The sequence below is a fragment of the Scylla paramamosain genome, unplaced genomic scaffold (assembly GCF_035594125.1).
Source record: "Scylla paramamosain isolate STU-SP2022 unplaced genomic scaffold, ASM3559412v1 Contig4, whole genome shotgun sequence".
NCBI lineage: Eukaryota > Metazoa > Arthropoda > Malacostraca > Decapoda > Portunidae > Scylla > Scylla paramamosain.
In genome coordinates this window covers 2,994,542-3,014,944 of record NW_026973669.1, presented here as the reverse complement: position 1 = coordinate 3,014,944, position 20,403 = coordinate 2,994,542, and the positions used below count along the sequence as shown (strand labels likewise).

The following is a 20,403-nucleotide window of genomic DNA, read 5'->3' as shown; positions in this document are numbered from 1 at the left end:
GCACATGGTTTGCTCATATTTTCGATCTATTTTGATATTGCTAATTTAAAAGTTATGCTTTACTTTATAATGTATTATTTTTCGTTTAATTCAAATAAACCTACAGGGGATAACAAAAAAATATCTCTATATGTAAAACAGCCGTTATATATTTATTTTGAATTTTAACACACCATTGATAAATCTTGAATAAAAACCTACTTCATTATTGCTAAAATAAGCACACTATATTGATGAGATAAATATAGAAAGACAATTAATCTATTAACAGTGGTGTTCCTCAGGGTTCTGTCCTGTCACCCACTCTCTTCTTATTATTCATTAATGATCTTCTAAACCAAACTTTTGTCCTATCCACTCCTACGCTGATGATACCATCCTGCACTTTTCCACGTCTTTTCATAGACGTCCAACCCTTCAGGAGGTAAACATTTCACGCAGGGAAGCCACAGAACGCTTGACTTCTGATCTTTCTAAAATTTCTGATTGGGGCAGAGCAAACTTGGTATTGTTCAATGCTTCAAAAACTCAATTCCTCCATCTATCAACTGGACACAACCTTCCAGACAACTATCCCCTCTTCTTCAATGACACTCAACTGTCCCCCTCTTCTACACTGAACATCCTCGGTCTGTCCTTTACTTATAATCTGAACTGGAAACTTCACATCTCATCTCTAGCTAAAACAGCTTCTATGAAGTTAGGTGTTCTGAGACGTCTCCGCAAGTTTTTCTCACCCCCCCAGCTGCTAACTCTGTACAAGGGCCTTATCCGTCCATGTATGGAGTATGCTTCACATGTCTGGGGAGGTTCCACCCATACTGCTCTTCTAGACAGGGTGGAATCAAAAGCTTTTCGTCTCATCAACTCCTCTCCTCTAACTGACTGTCTTCAGCCTCTCTCTCACCGCCGCAGTGTTGCATATCTAGCTGTCTTCTACCGCTATTTTCATGCTAACTGCTCTTCTGATCTTGCTAACTGCATGCCTCCCCTCCTCCCGCGGTCTCGCTGCACAAGACTTTCTTCTTTCTCTCACCCCTATTCTGTCCACCTCTCTAACGCAAGAGTTAACCAGTATTCTCAATCATTCATCCCTTTCTCTGGTAAACTCTGGAACTCCCTGCCTGCTTCTGTATTTCCACCTTCCTATGACTTGAATTCCTTCAAGAGGGAGGTTTCAAGACACTTATTCATCAATTTTTGACCACTGCTTTCACCCTTTTATGGGACTGCCATTTCAGTGGACATTTTTTTTATTGGATTTTTGTTGCTCTTGGCCAGTGTCACTCCTACTTAAAAAAAAAAAGGTATTTCCAAGGCCACAGAGTTGACTAGCTGGGTTCTCAAGGGTGGTTCTCCTGTTAATAATGTAGAAATCTTGTTAATCTGTCACTAGAACCTTAAAAACACCTTTAAAAACCCGCGTGTCACTTCAACTACAGCTTTTGGAAAGTAGTGGAGGTTCTCAAGGGTGTTTCTGCTGTTAATAATGTAGAAATCTTGTTAATCTGTCACTGGAACCTTAAAAACACCCTTAAAAACCCGCGTGTCACTTCAACTACAGCCTTTGGAAAGTAGTGGAGGTTCTCAAGGGTGTTTCTGCTGTTAATAATGTAGAAATCTTGTTAATATGTCACTGGAACCTTAAAAACACCCTTAAAAACCTGCTTGGGAAGTAATGGAGGTTCTTAAGAGCGTTTCTCCTGTTAATAATGCAGAAATCTTGCTAATCTGTTCCTGGAACCTTAAAAACTCTCTCTCTCTCTCTCTCTCTCTCTCTCTCTCTCTCTCTCTCTCGTGGTGCAGTAAATTAGTGTAAATTATAAAAAGAAGGAAAAATAAATAAATATACAGAGGAAAATAAATAAATTGCTTAATTGTTACTTTGACAAACAAAAAAACAAAAAAACGAAGAAAAGATTGATTAGAGAGAGAGAGAGAGAGAGAGAGAGAGAGAGAGAGAGAGAGAGAGAGAGAGGGAGGGAGCCTAACACACACACACACACACACACACTTCCTAGCGTACCCCATCACCTCCTAGCGCACCCCATCACCTCCCAGCGCACCCCATCACCTCCCAGCGCACCCCATCACCTCCAAACACACCCCCATCACCTCCAGAAACACAGACATCCCATTCTTTTCTGCCTGAGACCCAAACTTGTCAATTTAGGCTACAAAACAATAATTTCTGTTTACTTCTCTTCATCGTACATAGATAGGAAAGGGTTAATATTCACGTTAATATTTATAAATGTCTAACCAGCTTCGTGTTCAGTGGTTATGTTTGTTCCTTATTTATTTGTTTATTTATTTATTGTGTGTTGTTTTATTGAAAGTACTGCGAGATTAGTTTTTTTCCTTTTTTTTTTTTTGTTTCGTTATTTTGCATTATTGAAAATCTTATAGATATTTCAGTTTTTCTTCTTCTTCTTCTTCTTCTTCTTATTATTATTATTACTATTTTGTATCACTGAAAAACACGTAAGATTAGTCATTATTTTTCTTTTTTTATTATTATTTTGCATTACTGAAAGCATCACAAATATTTTTTTTAATTATTATTATTATTTTGTATCATTGAAAAGTCAACATTTTCTTCTTTTCTCATTATTTTGCATTAAAGTAATTATTTATCTTCTTTTCTCATTATTCTGCATTAAAGAGTCATTATTTTCTTTTTATTTCTTTATTTATTCTGCATTAGATCAATTTTTTTTTTTTTTTTTTTTTCAATTTTGCATCTCATTATTACAATCTTCCATGTTACTTAAACAACTCAAACTCTTTCCCCTCGTCTTTATTGTGTTGTGTACAGTCACTCCACCACCCCTTGCGGAAGTATACAAAACAAACACAAACTATCATTTTTTTTTTTTCTTTTTCACAGTCGAAGAAATGTGAAGTCTTCAGGACACTTGGCTGGCTGTCACCTTCCAAGCGTTACTCAGCTGAAATGTCACAATCTACTTTCTTTTTCTTCTTTTTCTCTCATTCAAAATGCCTTCTACTTTTTTTTTTACTTTTTTTTTAAGGTCAAAAGTAGATTCATTATTCTTTTTCTTTCGGTCAAAAAAAAATTTAAATAAATAAATAAAATAAATAAATATCTGAAGTCTTATGGAATCTTTACGCGGTCACAAAATATATATAAAAAAAAAAAAAATAAATAAATAAATAAATTGAACTCTACACATCAATAATAATAATAATAATAATAATAATAATAATAATAATAATAATAATAATAATGTCTTTTCTTGTCAAATAAAAATGGTTTATCAAACGCTCGACTGCCTTTGATTTTTACGCAGTCAAAAATAAATAAATAAATAAATAAATTGAACTCTATGCATTTAATAAAAAAAAAAAATCTTTCCGTCAAAAAATAATATAATAATAATAATAATAATAATAATAATAATAATAATAATAATAATAATAATAATAATAATTTACCTAACGCTCGACAACCTGTGATCTTTAGGCAATGAAATAAAATCTAAAACAAAAATTAAATTAACTCTTTACACATTAAAGAAAAACTAATAATTATTTTTCTTCAGTAAAATAAAATAAATAAATAGGAACATTAATTTATCAGACTGCCTGTGATCTTCTGGCAGCAACTGAATATATATAACAAAAATTAAACTATTTTCTATGCATTCAAAAACCTGCCGATATTTTTTCCTGTCAGAACAAAAATAGAATAAATAAATAAATAAATGTTTAGTTGTTTAGTAGACACTCGACTGACTGCGAGACATTCTGACGGGCAAAAAAAAAAAAAAAAATAAATAAATAAATAAATAAATAAAAACAATAACATTTCCCAATTAAAAAAAACTAACTATTTTCTCATCAAAAACATAAATAAATAAATAAAATAAAATAAATAATCAATAAAAAAATAAATAAAAACGAAAAAAATCAATTAAAAAAACCCCATCAACATTTTATCCCCTTAAAAAAAAAAACGAATAAATAAACAAATAAACAAAATAAATAAACAAACAAGACAAAAAACAAAAAAAAAAGGTCATTTATAAAACAAAATGGAGGCAGAGGAACAACTTGGCAACCACTTATAGAGGCAGGGACCAAACAAATACACTAGGAGGAGAAGGAGGAGGCGTCGGAGGAGAAACCAGGGGGCGTGGGGGTGCTAGGCTAAGGTGGCGGCGCTGCTGGTGGTGGTGGTGGTGGTAGCAGTGGCGGCGGCGGTGGTGGTGGTGGTGGCATTATTTTATCTCATCGTTTATTGTGTTTCTCGATGTACTCTCTCACTTTCCTGCTGAACGATTCCTTGTCGCGTTGATAATGCTCTGCTGCTTCGATGTTGAGCGGATCGTCAAAATTTAGCAGGTCCTGGTGGAGAGAGACGCTGTTTTTAAGGTTTCAGGGACAGATTAGCAAGATTTCTGCATTATTAACAACAAAAATGCTCTTGAGAACCCCTACACAGCTTTTCATGGGTGTTTTTAAGGTTCCAGGGACAGATTAGCAAGATTTCTGCATTATTAACAACAAAAATGCTCTTGAGAACCTCCATACAGCTTTTCATGGGATGTTTTTAAGGTTCCAGGGACAGATTAGCAAGATTTCTGCATTATTAACAACAAAAATGCTCTTGAGAACCTCCATACAGCTTTTTCATGGGTGTTTTTAAGGTTCCAGGGACAGATTAGCAAGATTTCTGCATTATTAACAACAAAAATGCTCTTGAGAACCTCCATACAGCTTTTCATGGGTGTTTTTAAGGTTCCAGGGACAGATTATTAAGATTTCTGCATTATTAACAACAAAAATGCTCTTGAGAACCTCCATACAGCTTTTCATGGGTGTTTTTAAGGTTCCAGGGACAGATTAGCAAGATTTCTGCATTATTAACAACAAAAATGCTCTTGAGAACCTCCATACAGCTTTTCATGGGTGTTTTTAAGGTTCCAGGGACAGATTATTAAGATTTCTGCATTATTAACAACAAAAATGCTCTTGAGAACCTCTACACAGCTTTTCATGGGTGTTTTTAAGGTTCCAGGGACAGATTAGCAAGATTTCTGCATTATTAACAACAAAAATGCTCTTGAGAACCTCCATACAGCTTTTTCATGGGTGTTTTTAAGGTTCCAGGGACAGATTAGCAAGATTTCTGCATTATTAACAACAAAAATGCTCTTGAGAACCTCCATACAGCTTTTCATGGGTGTTTTTAAGGTTCCAGGGACAGATTAGCAAGATTTCTGCATTATTAACAACAAAAATGCTCTTGAGAACCTCTACACAGCTTTTCATGGGTGTTTTTAAGGTTCCAGGGACAGATTAGCAAGATTTCTGCATTATTAACAACAAAAATGCTCTTGAGAACCTCCATACAGCTTTTCATGGGGTGTTTTTAAGGTTCCAGGGACAGATTAGCAAGATTTCTGCATTATTAACAACAGAAATGCTTTTGAGAACCTCCATACAGCTTTTCATGGGTGTTTTTAAGGTTCCAGGGACAGATTAGCAAGATTTCTGCATTATTAACAACAGAAATGCTTTTGAGAACCTCTATACAGCTTTTCATGGGTGTTTTTTAAGGTTCCAGGGACAGATTAGTAAGATTTCTGCATTATTAACAACAGGAATGCTTTTGAGAACCTCCATACAGCTTTCCATGGGTGTTTTTAAGGTTCCAGGGACAGATTAGCAAGATTTCAGCATTATTAACAACAGAAATGCTCTTGAGAACCTCCATACAGCTTTTCATGGATGTTTTTAAGGTTCCAGGGATAGATTAGCAAGATCTCTGCATTATTAACAACAGGAATGCTTTTGAGAACCTCCATACAGCTTTTCATGGGTGTTTTTAAGGTTCCAGGGACAGATTAGCAAGATTTCTGCATTATTAACAGGAGAAACACTCTTGAGAACCTCCACTACTTCCCAAGCAGGTTTTCAAGGGTGTTTTTAAGGTTCCAGGGACAGATTAACAACATTTCTACATTATTAACAGCAGAAACACCCTTGAGAACCTCCACTACTTTCCAAAGGCTGTAGTTGAAGTAACATGCAGGTTTTTAAGGGTGTTTTTAAGGTTCCAGTGACAGATTAACAACATTTCTACATTATTAACAGGAGAAACATCCTTGAGAACCCAGCTAGTCAACTCTGTGGCCTTGGAAATACCATGGAGAGAGAGAGAGAGAGAGAGAGAGAGAGAGAGAGAGAGAGAGAGAGAGAGAGAGAGAGAGAGAGAGAGAGAGAGAGAGAGAGAGAGAGAGAGAGAGAGAGAGAGAGAGAGAGAGAGAGAGAGAGAGAGAGAGAGAGAGAGAGAGAGAGAGAGAGAGGAAGTAAACCATTTCAGAATACAAGCCTACACATACACACACACACACACATACACATACCATAAACAAACTGCTGAGGCCCCAAACAACGTCCTTAAGTCTCCGTGTCGGCGCCCACCCTAGACCGTCGATAGAATTTTGGCGGAGAAGTGAAAGACAAATTTCTCCCTCTTCGCTAATATTTGGATGCCATAATCTTGTCTCGCACTTCACTTCAGGTGGCTGGGGGAGAAAAGGCATCGTTATCGTCACTACTATCACCGTCACTGCCAATATCATCACTACCCTCTCCCTCTCCTCCCCTGTCTCCCTCACCAGTGCAAGAGTTAGCTGATATCTTCACTACTTCCCTTCTGTTCACTGATAAACTCCGACTTGTCCACCTCACTAATGCAAGAATTAACCAGTATCTTCACTACTGCACCCCTGTCTGCTTCAATAATGCAAAATTTAACCAGTATCTTCACTACTGCACCCCTTTCCACCTCAATAATGCAAGAATTAACCAGTATCTTCACTATTTCACCCCTGTCTGCCTCACTAATGCAAGAATTAACCAGTATCTTCACTACTGCACTCCTGTCTGCCTCAATAATGCAAGAATTAACCAGTATCTTCACTACTGCACCCCTGTCCGCCTCAATAATGCAAAAATTAACCAGTATCTTCACTACTGCACTCCTGTCTGCCTCAATAATGCAAGAATTAACCAGTATCTTCACTACTGCACCCCTGTCCGCCTCAATAATGCAAAAATTAACCAGTATCTTCACTACTGCACCCCTGTCCACCTCAATAATGCAAAAATTAACTAGTATCTTCACTACTGCACCCTTGTCCACCTCACTAATGCAAAAATTAACCAGTATCTTCACTACTGCACCCCTGTCCACCTCAATAATGCAAAAATTAACCAGTATCTTCACTATTTCACCCCTGTCTGCCTCACAAATGCAAGAATTAACCAGTATCTTCACTACTGCACCCCTGTCCACCTCAATAATGCAAAAATTAACCAATATCTTCACTATTTCACCCCCTGTCTACCTCAATAATGCAAAAATTAACCAGTATCTTCACTACTGCACCCGTGTCCACCTCACTAATGCAAGAATTAACCAGTATCTTCATTATTTCACCCCTGTCCGCCTCACTAATGCAGGAGTCACCCAGCAGTCTCTCTCTCTCACTCACTGCAATGTTGTAATCCTCAGGGACATTAATTCGGAAGACAAACACACCACCCCACCAGTAACCCTCCGGGGGGGTCACCACCAGCCGGAAGCAGTGAAGTGTGTCAGGGTCGTCAAAGTGGGCAACGCAGCCTTCGGGGAGGTTGCTCTCCATCTCGCTGACCTGTGGGAGAAGGTCGGGTCAGGTCAGGTCAGGTTAGGTTAGGTTAGGTTGAAGGTAGGTCAGGCTGGGTTAGGTCTAGCCACACAGATAGTTAGCCAGGTTCTCAAGTATTTCTCCTGTTAATAATGTAGAAATCTTGTTAATCTGTCACTAGAACCATAAAAAACACCCTTGAAAACCTACGCCACTTCAAATACACCCTTTTACAGTGTCTTGCTGTTAATAATGTAGAAATCTTGTTAATCTGTTACTAGAACCATAAAAACACCCTTGAAAACCCGCGCCACTTCAAATACACCCTTTTACAGAGTGTCTTGCTGTTGATAATGGAGAAATCTTGTTAATCTGTCACTAGAACCATAAAAAACACCCTTGAAAACCCGCGCCACTTCAAATACACCCTTTTACAGAGTGTCTTGCTGTTAATCTTGTTAATCTGTCACTAGAACCATAAAAAACACCCTTGAAAACCTGCGCCACTTTAATTAAACCCTTTAATTGAAAGTTTTTGCTGTTAACAATGTAGAAATCTTGTTAACATATCACTAGAACCATAAAAACGCCCTTAAAAACCCACATCACTTTAAGTTTTCAGTGGGCATATTTTTTTATTGGATTTTTGTTGCCCTTGGCCAGTGTCCTTCCTACATTAAAAAAAAAAAAAAAGAGAGAGAGAGAGAGAGAGAGAGAGAGAGAGAGAGACCCACCTCCTTAACAAGCAGCTGATCTCGAATTGATATCCTCTTCTTTGGCGGTTCATCCAACACTCCTCCCTTGCTGGACTTCAGTTTCTTCGTCAACGTGATCATTTTCCTGCATAAACAAATTAAAGTTATCACCATTCACGAAAAAACACGAAAATTAACGGTCAGAGATGTACAGCCTCGCGGAACATGAAAGAGGTTTAGCCTAGCCAGTCACTGAACAAGCTTTGGCAATGATAAGACGAGAATTAACGGGTTCAAGCTTGATGTAATAGGAGAAACTGGCAGGAACTTGATGAAATGAGTCCTCAGAGCGCTGGAACGGGGCAGGAGTGGGATGGAATGGGGTTGATGAGCAGCGAGAGTCCGGCTGTTAATGATGGGGGAGTGGAGGGGAGAGAGAAAAGACTGTGATTAATATATGGCTCAATGACAGGTGAAAATAGACATGCTTTCTCTTCCTTTCCCCCTTAAAATAATAAAAAACCTACCAAGAAGTAAACAAACCCCCAAAAAACACGAAATAAAAAAAAAATCTTAAAACTGTCTTTAAAAGCCTAATTTGCTTATCTCACGGTAAACACACCTATATATCACAAATTATTGGCTATTTACGTATTTTTTACACCAGTATACACACGTGATACATTAGAGAGGGTCGGTATACACAACATATTCAATAATTTACCTTAATACGAAGAGGAGAGAGAGAGGGAGAGAAATATCACAACAAACACCCCAGTGGTTGAAGGATGAATGCTCCTTTCTTCCTTTATTCTTCTCTTATTTCCGATTTTCCAGCTTTGTTTACTGAGTAGGAAATGTTTAACAAAGGCGTACACTTCAACTGATTCATCTAATTGTCCGGTAGGGTTGCGTATGGTGGAGATATAAGGAAAAATGGTAAAGTTGCCGCCACTAGAGTGAGATTGTTCTTAACCCGCCATGGAACAGTCTCAGTTATTATTGTTATTTATTTATTTATTTTCTTTTTTTCCTGTCTCTCTCACTTTTGTTATGAAGTTGTTACTGGACGTTGGCAAGAGTAATAAATATGTAGTTTCGTAATTTTAAGGAAATTATGTTAATAAGATAGAATGTAATTATTTGTATTTATTTATTTTTTTTTTTCTAATCTGTTTATAAAATCCACGAAAATCATTAACCAAGGCTCTTATGGATACTTTTTCGCCCTTAACGGTGAAGAATTTGTATTAAACAGCCACTGGAATCATGAAAACCCTAGTAACTTCCTTTAAAACTTATCAAACAATCCCAGAAAAAGAAAATCATAAAAACTCATAAAATGGAAAGGTTAGGATCTGCTAGAAAAGATACAAGTGTTCCGCGTTACCTACATAAACCATCAATTACTGACATTCCACGTAAGCAAGCCTAGCGAGACCCTTCAGCTTGTGTTGGATGTATTAGCTACTGATCACCTTGTCAAACTGTGAACTATGCTGTACTGAACGGTAAACATTCATTTACGTTAACAACTGATGAAATGAAAAACCTTCATAAGAATTTTGTTAGTGTCAGGCTACTGTTGCGCACCACGTTGCAGACTGTACTGGCAGAGACAACAGGATGTGTACAATGAATGAGGTTATTGCTGACTCCATGCACCGGGATCGCTTTGAGATCATGAAGTATTTTTATGCTGCACACAACACGATGCTTACCAGAAATGACAAGTATGGCAAATTTTCTCCCCTCGTGGAAATCCTGAATGACAGCTTCCTCAAGTACCGGGAAGTATTTGGCCCAAGAAATATATCCATTGATGAGTCAGTGATACCTTATTTTGGTCGGCATCCCACAAAACAGTTCGTCAGGGGATGGGGTTATGAAGCATGGGTTGCAGCTGATCCAAATGGTTAGGTTTTTGATATCTCTGTTTATCAAGGCAAAGATTGTGCTAAGGATAAGGCTAATGCAGCTTATGGACTTGCTGGAAAAGATGTACTTGATGTTTTGGATGTGATAGAAAAATATTATGCAACAAAGAAGTTATCCCTTTACTTTGAGAACTTCTTTACATCCCTTAAACTTGTACAAAAAATGAAGAGCATGGGTCGTGATGCTGCTGCCACACTAACAAAAAACCCAATCGAAAAATGCCCATTTACAAATCCTCCAAAGTTTATGAAATTACCGAGGGAAACTGAAGAACATTTTTGTGATGCAGAACCAGGATAACTGCAGCACGCTGGCAAGGTAATGGCATTGTTACCATTGCATCCTCAGAGTATGGAGTATCATCAGTAGTGAAGGCTGAACACTATCGGAAAATGGGTGGTGTTGATAGGGCAGATGAAAATGTTGGTCAGTAGCGGGCTTCAATTCGTGGGGAAAAGTGGTACAGCGTGTGTAAACAATGCCTGGATTTTTGCAAGAGAGGGAGGTTACAAAGAGGATATGTTGTCATTCACACGTGCTGCTGCTACTGCATGGCTACAGAATCACTGCAAAAAGCCACAATAATCCAGAAAGATGACGGCCAGTTGTCAGTGTTGCCGGTGTAGCAGCACAAACGCGCTATGACAATGTTGGGCATCACATGGTAAGATCTGATCCTCCAAGCCGCTGTCGTTGCAGGTTGTGTAACAGACAGTATTCATATGCCACAAATGTGAAGTATACGTGCATCCAAAGTGTTCAGTGCAGTGCCATAAGTATTCCTGTCAAAATGTATGTAAGGTACCTTGTACTATTTCTTTATCATGATTTTTCTTTTTCATTATCACTTGCACCTCTTTTCCCCACTTGGAGAACTGTAGTCTTGGCTTTTCTTTCATTTATAATCAAGAAATTCAAGGTTTCCTTTTTTAGTCAGGAAATTCTAATTATGTATCAAAAGTTAATTTTATATGGCATCTTTTAAATTCTTCTTCCATGCTAAGAATTTTATCCTAGCCCGCTCCTTCACTTTTTCAGATGAAGAACAGCAAATTTGTTTCCATTATGCACATATGTATGTATGTATGTAGGTTTTTTTTGTTTGTTTTTTTTTTCAGGTGTTTCTGCTTGTGTGCCGCGTTGCGTTCACACAACAAGTGCTGGGGTGAAGACGCTGCTCGTGTTTGTGCAACACAACACATATTCGTCGATAAAATGAGAGCCGTTGTACATATGGAGTATTTTTCATCATATGTTTGCAGTTTAGGTTCACATTATGCATACATCAAAGCCACAACAGCAAATTCTTACTTTCATTTTTTTTCGGCTTAAATGGATTAAGATAAAAAAAATATATATATATAAAAAAAAACACCCATTAAAATCCCCAACAATTTAACTAGAGTCTATTAAATTATTCTAATAAATTCTAGTAGAGCCTATGAAGATGCCTAAACCTTTCATCAGAGGCCTAAACTTTATTTGTGTTCCTTGGTATATAAATGTTTGTTTGAGATTCTATGATAAACTCGTATTTACTTTCAGATAAACTGGACAGACATAGACACAGAGACAGGCGGTCCTCCATGTTGCCATTAGTTAAATTGTTCTTAATATATATATATATATATATATATATATATATATATATATATATATATATATATATATATATATATATATATATATATATATATATTATATATATATATATATATATATATATATATATATATATATATATATACACACAAAGGACGGTCATTATTATTTACTAGAATTTTAGTATTATTTTATCAAATATCTCAGTCTTAAAACTAGAAGAAAAAAAATCAAATATTCATATCTTGTTTGTCAGCATCACGTGACACGACCCAGACCGAGACCCAGAAACCAGCTGATACGGGGAAGCCATTGGAGTGACAGGCTGACTCAACATCACTCCCTCCTCGTTATTCACTCACTGCCGTCCTTTCCCAGGTGGTGGACGCGCGCACACGCACACCACATCCCTAGGCTCCCCCGTGAAGCCTCCTGACGGTAATTAGACCGGTAGAATTAGAGAAATAAGGAAATATGTGTGTGTGCGGGCAGGTGTCTCAGCATCCCGGTTCCATTGTGCTTGGTAGAATGTTATTTTTTGCTATTTTTCTCTGGTTTTCCTTCATCTCTTTCCCTGTTCGTCATCCCAGGCTTAGATTAATGTTCCCTGCACCTGTTCAGCTTATGGGAGTATCAGATTACCTGTTAATTAAGCTGAAAATGGCAAAAATGTGAAAGCAAGTCGACATTTTCCTTTGATGTGTTTTGGTTCTTTTTTTTTCATTTTTCTCTGTTTTTTTCTACGATTTTTTCCCTGTTAGTCCTTCGAGGCATAGAATAATGTCACCTACACCTCTCCAGCCAGTAGGAATGTCAAATTAAAAGCGAATTAAGGTGAAAATAGCAGAAATATGAAGGGAACTCGAAATGACGCATTTTTTCATATTTTTAGGATTTTCTCTGCTCATCCATCGCTTCTTTTTCCTCTAAGTCCTTCCAGGCTTAGAATAATGTCACCTGCACCTCCCCAGCTTATAAGAACATAAAATTATCCATGAATTAAGGTGAAAATAGCAAGAATATGACGACTAGCGGAACTCAGCACAACTTAACCATCTCATTCTTATTCCAGGTCAATTCTAGGCTGGGATTGAGAAGTGAGGCAGGATGGTGAGGCTGCTGCTGGTGGCGGTGGTGCTGGTGCTGGTGGTGGCGTCAGCGGCAAGGATGGATTACGCTCTTTCAGACAAGTTTATCCAAATGTTGCAGAGTGAACAGTCCACTTGGAAGGTACGGATTAATGTGTTTTGTTTGTTTGTTTGATTTTTTCGTTTTTTTTTTTCTAGCTTCCTAAATTTTTAAGCCAGAAACGGTCATTTTAAGCCAATTTCCTGCATTTTAAGCCAGGAACAGCAATTTTAAGCCAATTTTCTGCATTTTTTAGCCAGAAACAGTAATTTTAAGCCAACACCTGCAATTTTTAGCCAGAAACAGCAATTTTAAGCCAACACCTGCAATTTTAAGCCAGAAACAGCAATTTTAAGCCAATTTCCTGCATTTTTCAGGCTGGGAGGAACTTCAATGAGAACTTATCAATGCGCTACATAGGGGGACTAATGGGGGTGCACCCTGACTCCAAAAAGCACCTGCCGGAGCCTCTGGTGCGCACTGTCAACCCAAACAGCCTTCCAAGGGAGTTTGACTCACGAGCTGCCTGGCCACACTGCCCCACTATTGGTGAAATTCGTGACCAGGGCTCGTGTGGGTCTTGCTGGGTAAGTTACTGTGTTTTGGGGTAGTTTGGGGTGTCTTAGGATAGTTAGGAGGAAGTTTGGGGTAATTTAGGGTGTGTTGGATAGTCTGGGGTAGTTTTTGGGTAGTTTTGGGTGTTTTAGGGGTACTTTTAAATGTATTATTTTGTTTTGGTGTGTTTTTGTTATATTTTTCATTGTTTAAAGGCATTTTCAACAGTCTTAGCCTGCTCCTACCACAATGAACCTGACCTCACACGCTTAATCACAACCCACACCTTTCCTAACCCTAAACACACACACACACACACACACACACACACACACACACACACACAGAGCCCAGCACCCTTAGCTGCAACCCCAGCATACTTAACCTAACCTAGCCTAGCCTAACTTAACCTAGTGTAGCACCCTAACCACACAGCACTGCCAACCCCACAGGCCTTCGGAGCTGTGGAAGTGATGAGCGATAGAGTCTGCATCCACAGCAACGCCTTTCAAAATTTCCACTTCTCGTCTGAAAACCTCCTCTCGTGTTGCCACATCTGTGGGTTTGGCTGCAATGGCGGCTTCCCAGGTTCAGCTTTCAAGTACTGGGTGACAAGTGGCTTGGTGTCGGGCGGCGCGTACAACTCCAGCCAGGGGTGCCAGCCTTACGAGATAGCGCCTTGCGAACACCATGTCAAGGGGTCCCGTCCGAAGTGCTCTGAGGGTGGACGGACTCCGAAGTGCCTCAAGAAGTGCGAGGATTCTTACGCGGTGTCGTACGAGAGCGACCTGCACCATGGGGCAAAGGCGTACAGCATCCCGAAGGACCAGACTCAGATAATGCAGGAGATAATGTCTAATGGGCCGGTCGAGGGGGCTTTTACTGTTTATGTCGATTTTCTTCACTACAAATCAGGCGTATACCAGCACCGCCATGGCCTGCCTCTCGGGGGACACGCCATCCGAATTTTGGGGTGGGGGGAGGAGAACGGCACCCCATACTGGCTCTGCGCTAATTCCTGGAACACTGATTGGGGCGATAACGGCCTTTTCAAGATTCTGCGAGGCTCCGACCACTGCGGCATTGAAAGTGAGATTACTACTGGGATCCCTGCTTAGGTTAGGGTAGGTTAGGGTGGGTTAGGGGTGGTTAGGTCAGGTTACGAGTGTTTTTGCTTGGTTAGGTTAGGTTATGTCAGGTCAGGTTAGGTTTTTTTGTCTAAGTTAGGGGCTGAAATAGGGTCTCTTGCTAAGTTAGGGGTTTCTGTTTAAATTTGGTTAGGTTAGGGGTGTTTCATGTCTCAGATGATGAAGTTAGGGGTGTTTAAGTTAGGTTAGGCTAGGAGGGTTTCAAGTTAGCCATTCCTACTTAAGTTAGAGAATGGTTAGGGAATTTTTGTTACTGTTAGTTCATCTTGAGTTAGTTTTTTTTTTTTTTTTTTAAGGAAATTTTGTAAGGAGGAAAAATTTAAAGTTGGAATTTTAAAAGTTTGCTCGAGTTTTGTAAAAGAATTTTCAGTTAAGTCTTATTTTTTCCTTCTCTTTTTTTTCTCCCTTTTTTTTCTCTTTTAAATTTGGGCAGTTTTATAAAAGGAAATAATAATATGTCTTTTTAGGGGCTTTTTTATAATATTGCAACAGTATTTTATTTATCTATTATTATTATTATTATTATTATTATTATTATTATTATTATTATTATTATTTTTATGGATGTATTTTAAATAAACACAGGAACTATTTTGGGCATTCGGGTTTGTAAGAAATTTTAAGATTGTGGCTGTTTTTTTTCAGATATTTCCAAAGTATTTTTATAAGAGAGAGCCTTCATTAAATTTGTAAGATCTGGTTCAGTTTTATTAATTTTGTTTGTATGTTCGTTTTTTTTCTTATCTTTTGTTTTATTTGTTTATATATTCGTTTTCTATTTATTTATTTTCGTATTTAACATTTTATTTTATTTATTTATTTATTTATTTATTTTCTTTATCATTCTGTCTCGCTATATATTTATTTCTTCTTTATATTCATTCAGTAATCTACTTATCTTCGTATCCAATTAACATATTATTTCATCGCCCTAATTAACATTTTATTTACAACACCTTCACTTTTGAACTCCAGCGTAGATCATTTTATTTATTTATTTATTTATTTTTCTATTTTATTTTATTATTTTTTTATTAAGAATTTTGATTGTTTTTAGTTTTCGTTTCGTATTTTTAGCCCAATTTGACTTTTTTTTCAATATCTGTCTTATCTCAGTACTCATACATATATATTCTGCAAGTCTACGTATTTCTGTGTGTATGCCATGCTTTCAGTATATCAATATGCATAATGTATTTCCCTATGCTGGATTTCTATGTATATTCTCACCAGGTTGTATTAAAAAAAACATAATATTCATTTGTTTGTTTTGTTTTTATTTCATTTTGTCTGTCTTTCTTACTGCTTTCTTTTTTTTTTATTTATTTTTTTATACCTTTTTGTTTATTCATTAATTAATTTTTACCATCCTAAAGTTTTTTATTTGTTTTGTTTTGTCTATCTTTGTTTTTTTTATATATATTTATTTATTTATTTATTTTCTACCTTTTTGATTCACTAATTAATATTAACCATCCTATCGTATTCTTTTTATTTATTTATCTATTTTTTTCTCTATTTTTCTGTACCTTTGAAATTATTCCATCCTATAATGGCGTTTGTAATAGATGAGAAAAGGAGAGACGGGAATCCATTTTCTATAAACACGTCCCTGCATTAATATTTCTGTATGTCAAGTTTCCATTGTGCCTCAAAATAAATAACTTAAAATATTATCATTACTATTTTCAATTTTCACTTTTTTTTACTATACTCCTTTGATAAGAGAAGTTTTAAGATTCTTTTCTTCAATTATGCGTGATAAGAAAGATTTTAATTTATCTGTTTTCTTTAATTTGGCTAAGGAATATTTCAAGGTTTTTGTCTTTAATTTTGATAAAGAAGGTTTTTCATCAAATTTTGGGTGATAAAAGGTGTTTCAAGACGCTCATCCTTCAATTACGGCTGATTTTATCCTGCAATTCTGAATTTGAATTACCTTCTGTTTTTATGGGGAAGAGGCACCTCAATCGCCCTTTTTATTATTTTTTTCTTTTCTTTTTTTCCTTATTTTAGATGTTGCAGGACTGTGTGTGTGTGTGTGTGTGTGTGTGTGTGTGTGTGTGTCATATTTTTCCTTATTTTCCTTAATTTTTGTGTACAGTTAGTTGCGTGTGTGTGTATGTCTGTTTTAATTGCTATTTCCCTCCATCCCAACCCTTTTTCAATCCTTTTTCAACCCTTCACTGCGATTTTCCCATGGCCGGGTTCTCAAGAGTACTTCTCCTGTTAATAGTATAGAAATCATGTTAATCTGCTACTAGAACTGATTTTTCTGCCTGTTCTCTATATTTCCCTACAAAAACCGCCACTGTTACCGCCAAGCGGGTGAAAGAAGTTGTTGTTGTACAAGCGAGTTTGTCAAAGAGGAAGGAAAGGATCTGGAGGTGAGGGCGAGGACCAAGACGAGGCCTAAGTCAGCGAATTTCTTGTAGGGTGGGTGTTGAGGTAGTGTTGATGTAAGGAGATGAAGGATGCTTGTCATGACGTGAGGCCACGATGAGGCCGGCCTTATCGCCGCCACTAATGGATAACGATGGACAGGATAGGAACCCAGGCAGTAACTGAGGACGATAGGGAGGACGTGTGCCGGTGCAGAGACAGAAGTAGATAGACCTACGTAGAGCACCCGTCAGAAAGGGCGTGCGCGTTACTTAACGATTACCTCAGGACCAAAACACCTAAGTGTAACGACTGTCTGTAAGAATACATTATCCTATAAGAAAATGTATGTGCGCGCGCGCGTACATTTTCAACACACACACACACACACACTGCATAAGCATATGTACAACGAAAGACATGGCAACACACACACACACACACACACACACACACACACACACACACACATACACACACACACACACTGCATAAGCATATGTACAACGAAAGACATGGCAACACACACACACACACACACACACACACACACACACACACACACACACACACACACACATACACTGCATAAGCATATGTACAACGAAAGACATGGCAACACACACACACACACACACACACACACACACACACACACACACACACACACACACACACTGCATAAGCATATGTACAACGAAAGACAAGGCAACACACACACACACACACACACACACACACACACACACACACACACACTGCATAAGCATCTGTACAACGTAAGACAGGGTGACACACACACACACACACACACACACACACACACACACACACACCTTGAAATACCTTGAAAAAACACTGAACATTTACTGGGAGGGACTGGAAGGGAGTTACGGAAGGTACCACTCTGATAACGTCACGGCTGTACAACGAAAGACAAGGCAACACACACACACACACACACACACACACACACTGCATAAGTATCTGTACAATGAAAGACAAGGCAACACACACACACACACACACACACACACACACACACACACACTGCATAAGTATCTGTACAATGAAAGACAAGGCAACACACACACACACACACACACACACACACTGCATAAGTATCTGTACAATGAAAGACAAGGCAACACACACACACACACACACACACACACACACTGCATAAGTATCTGTACAATGAAAGACAAGGCAACACACACACACACACACACACACACACACACACACACACACACACACACACACACACACACACACTGCATAAGCATCTGTACAACGAAAGACAAGGCAACACACACACACACACACACACACACACACACACACTGCATCACCATCTGTACAACGAAAAATAAGGCAACACACACACACACACACACACACACACACACACACACACACACACCTTGAAAAAAATAAACACTGAATATTTACTGGGAGGGACTGGAAAGGAGTTAGGGAAGGTACCACTCTGATAACGTCACGGCCGGCGGGGGAGAGGGGGAGGTGGGCTTGTGACGTCACGGGGGGGTTGATGACGTCACAGGGACCGTTATTTACGTACGTACGTATTTCATTTTGAAAATGACCCCTCTAAAAAACGCAGCTAGACAGGAATGCTTTATAAATTCAGACTTGCCACATTTATTAACTAATGCCAAAAATAACAACACATTTCAAAACGCAGTAGTATTAAAGATATTTAAAAAGAAGTATCTGGAAACTGTTACAACCTTCACCCCATTTAAAATCGTTCAAATGTCCACCCATTCTGGCTTAAACATAACGGAAAACACTTTAAAAAATCTGAACTATTTTCTAAAACCATTTAAAGTGACCTACAAGCACAAATAAAAAATCTACCAAAAAAAAAATTCAATATTATTGGAAGTTGAACACAAATAAAAACAAGTGTACGGTGCACGCATTTCACTGAGCGGGACGGCAACACACTTAAAAAAACACAAACTATTTTTTAAAACCAATAAGAACCTAGCACAGGCTGAAATAAAAAATTTAGTTTGGGGACCGTAAAAAAATACACCGAAAACGGCCCTCTTATTTACACAAAAACAACGCCAAAATCACCACTTTTCACGCAACACACGCGCTCAAATAACTTAAAAAACAACGAAATATTTTTACAAACCATAAAATCTTAGCTAGAAGCCGAAATAAAATACTTAGGAAATTTAAAAAAAATATTGGAACCGGAGGGGGCTGGGGAGCCTTATCCAAGATGGCGGTGGGGGGCCAGTGGAGGGGACGACCAACCCTTCTCACTCATTTAAACCCTCGCCAAACTTAAACTAAGTAATGGCAGGTATACGAGTATTTAGCGAGCGGATATCAAAGCTTGGTCATGTGGCTCCGCTTTGCGACAGTATTGGTTTAAAACACTCACAGATAAGATAGATAATGGCTGATAAATAGAGGGGACCCAGATTGTTTACATTTTCATTAAGTTAAATTTTACGGTTTTTAGCAACGAGACGAGGCTGACACAGGGATATACTGTGCTGGAGGTTAGGTGAGATGCGTTAAAGTGAGTTAAAACCGTGGATTGTTCAGTTATTCATTAAAAAGTTACGTTAAGTTACCTAAATTTATTCATTAAAAAGTTAAGTTACCTAAATTTATTCTAACACTTCCTGACCTTACCTTCCCTGTGGTGGTGATGGTGGTGGTCCTGCCTCCTCGTCACTATGGCTGGCTGTCTAGCACCTTCTCACAGCCAAACTTTTCTTTATTTTGCTTGTTTTCACCCACTGCTGCCTTCGGGTGTCCACTGCTAGAGCCCACGCCTTCCTCATTACCAGCTAAAGAAGGTTTAACTCATGGGTAAACCTTGGCAGCCACTGTGTAGGCGTGGTTACACACACACAAAAAAAAACACAAATTCTGTCAGGCTGGGATATGACACAGACACATCCTAACACCACGCATAGACGTGACACACTGACAGGCACCACCAACTTTTCACTCTTTCCAACGAGCCATGATTAAATTTTTGTTTTGTTTTGTTGTTATATATTTGTTCATCCGTTATCTATTCAGGCACTTATTTATTTACTTGTTTACTTTCAAAACTCACAATTACATTTGCGTTTATAACCTGATTACTGATCCATTCTTATTACAGTAATCTAAACACTACTAGTAATTCTTCTTAATTTATTTTATTAAGCCTAAATCCATTATATATGTTATCATCTAACCTAAATGCCTCAAAATTTATTATTCATTTACTATCAGAACGAATTTTTATTC

At 37.9% G+C, this 20,403-nt stretch overlaps 2 protein-coding genes across 3 annotated transcripts; one reads left to right on the top strand and one right to left on the bottom strand.

Annotated features, from left to right (window-relative positions):
* Window positions 1-2,784: 2,784 nt before the first annotated feature.
* Window positions 2,785-20,085, bottom strand: LOC135096556 (NEDD8-conjugating enzyme UBE2F-like). 2 transcript variants are annotated; one of them, XM_063998127.1, is made up of 5 exons: window positions 19,795-20,085; window positions 8,399-8,504; window positions 7,530-7,691; window positions 6,396-6,557; window positions 2,785-4,371 (listed from the first exon to the last, which is right to left on the bottom strand). In XM_063998127.1, the coding sequence occupies exons 2-5, from the start codon at window positions 8,498-8,500 to the stop codon at window positions 4,255-4,257; spliced, it is 543 nt and encodes a 180-aa protein (XP_063854197.1). In that variant the 5' UTR covers window positions 8,501-8,504; window positions 19,795-20,085; the 3' UTR covers window positions 2,785-4,254. The 2 variants fall into 2 exon arrangements, with proteins under 2 accessions (XP_063854197.1, XP_063854196.1); XM_063998126.1 differs by lacking the exon at window positions 19,795-20,085 and adding an exon at window positions 9,084-9,216.
* On the top strand, window positions 12,178-15,990 carry LOC135096555 (cathepsin B-like). The gene is made up of 4 exons (XM_063998125.1): window positions 12,178-12,337; window positions 12,972-13,129; window positions 13,405-13,614; window positions 14,035-15,990. Exons 2-4 carry the CDS (start codon window positions 13,007-13,009, stop codon window positions 14,698-14,700), a joined length of 999 nt encoding a protein of 332 aa, XP_063854195.1. The 5' UTR covers window positions 12,178-12,337; window positions 12,972-13,006; the 3' UTR covers window positions 14,701-15,990.
* Window positions 20,086-20,403: the final 318 nt, after the last annotated feature.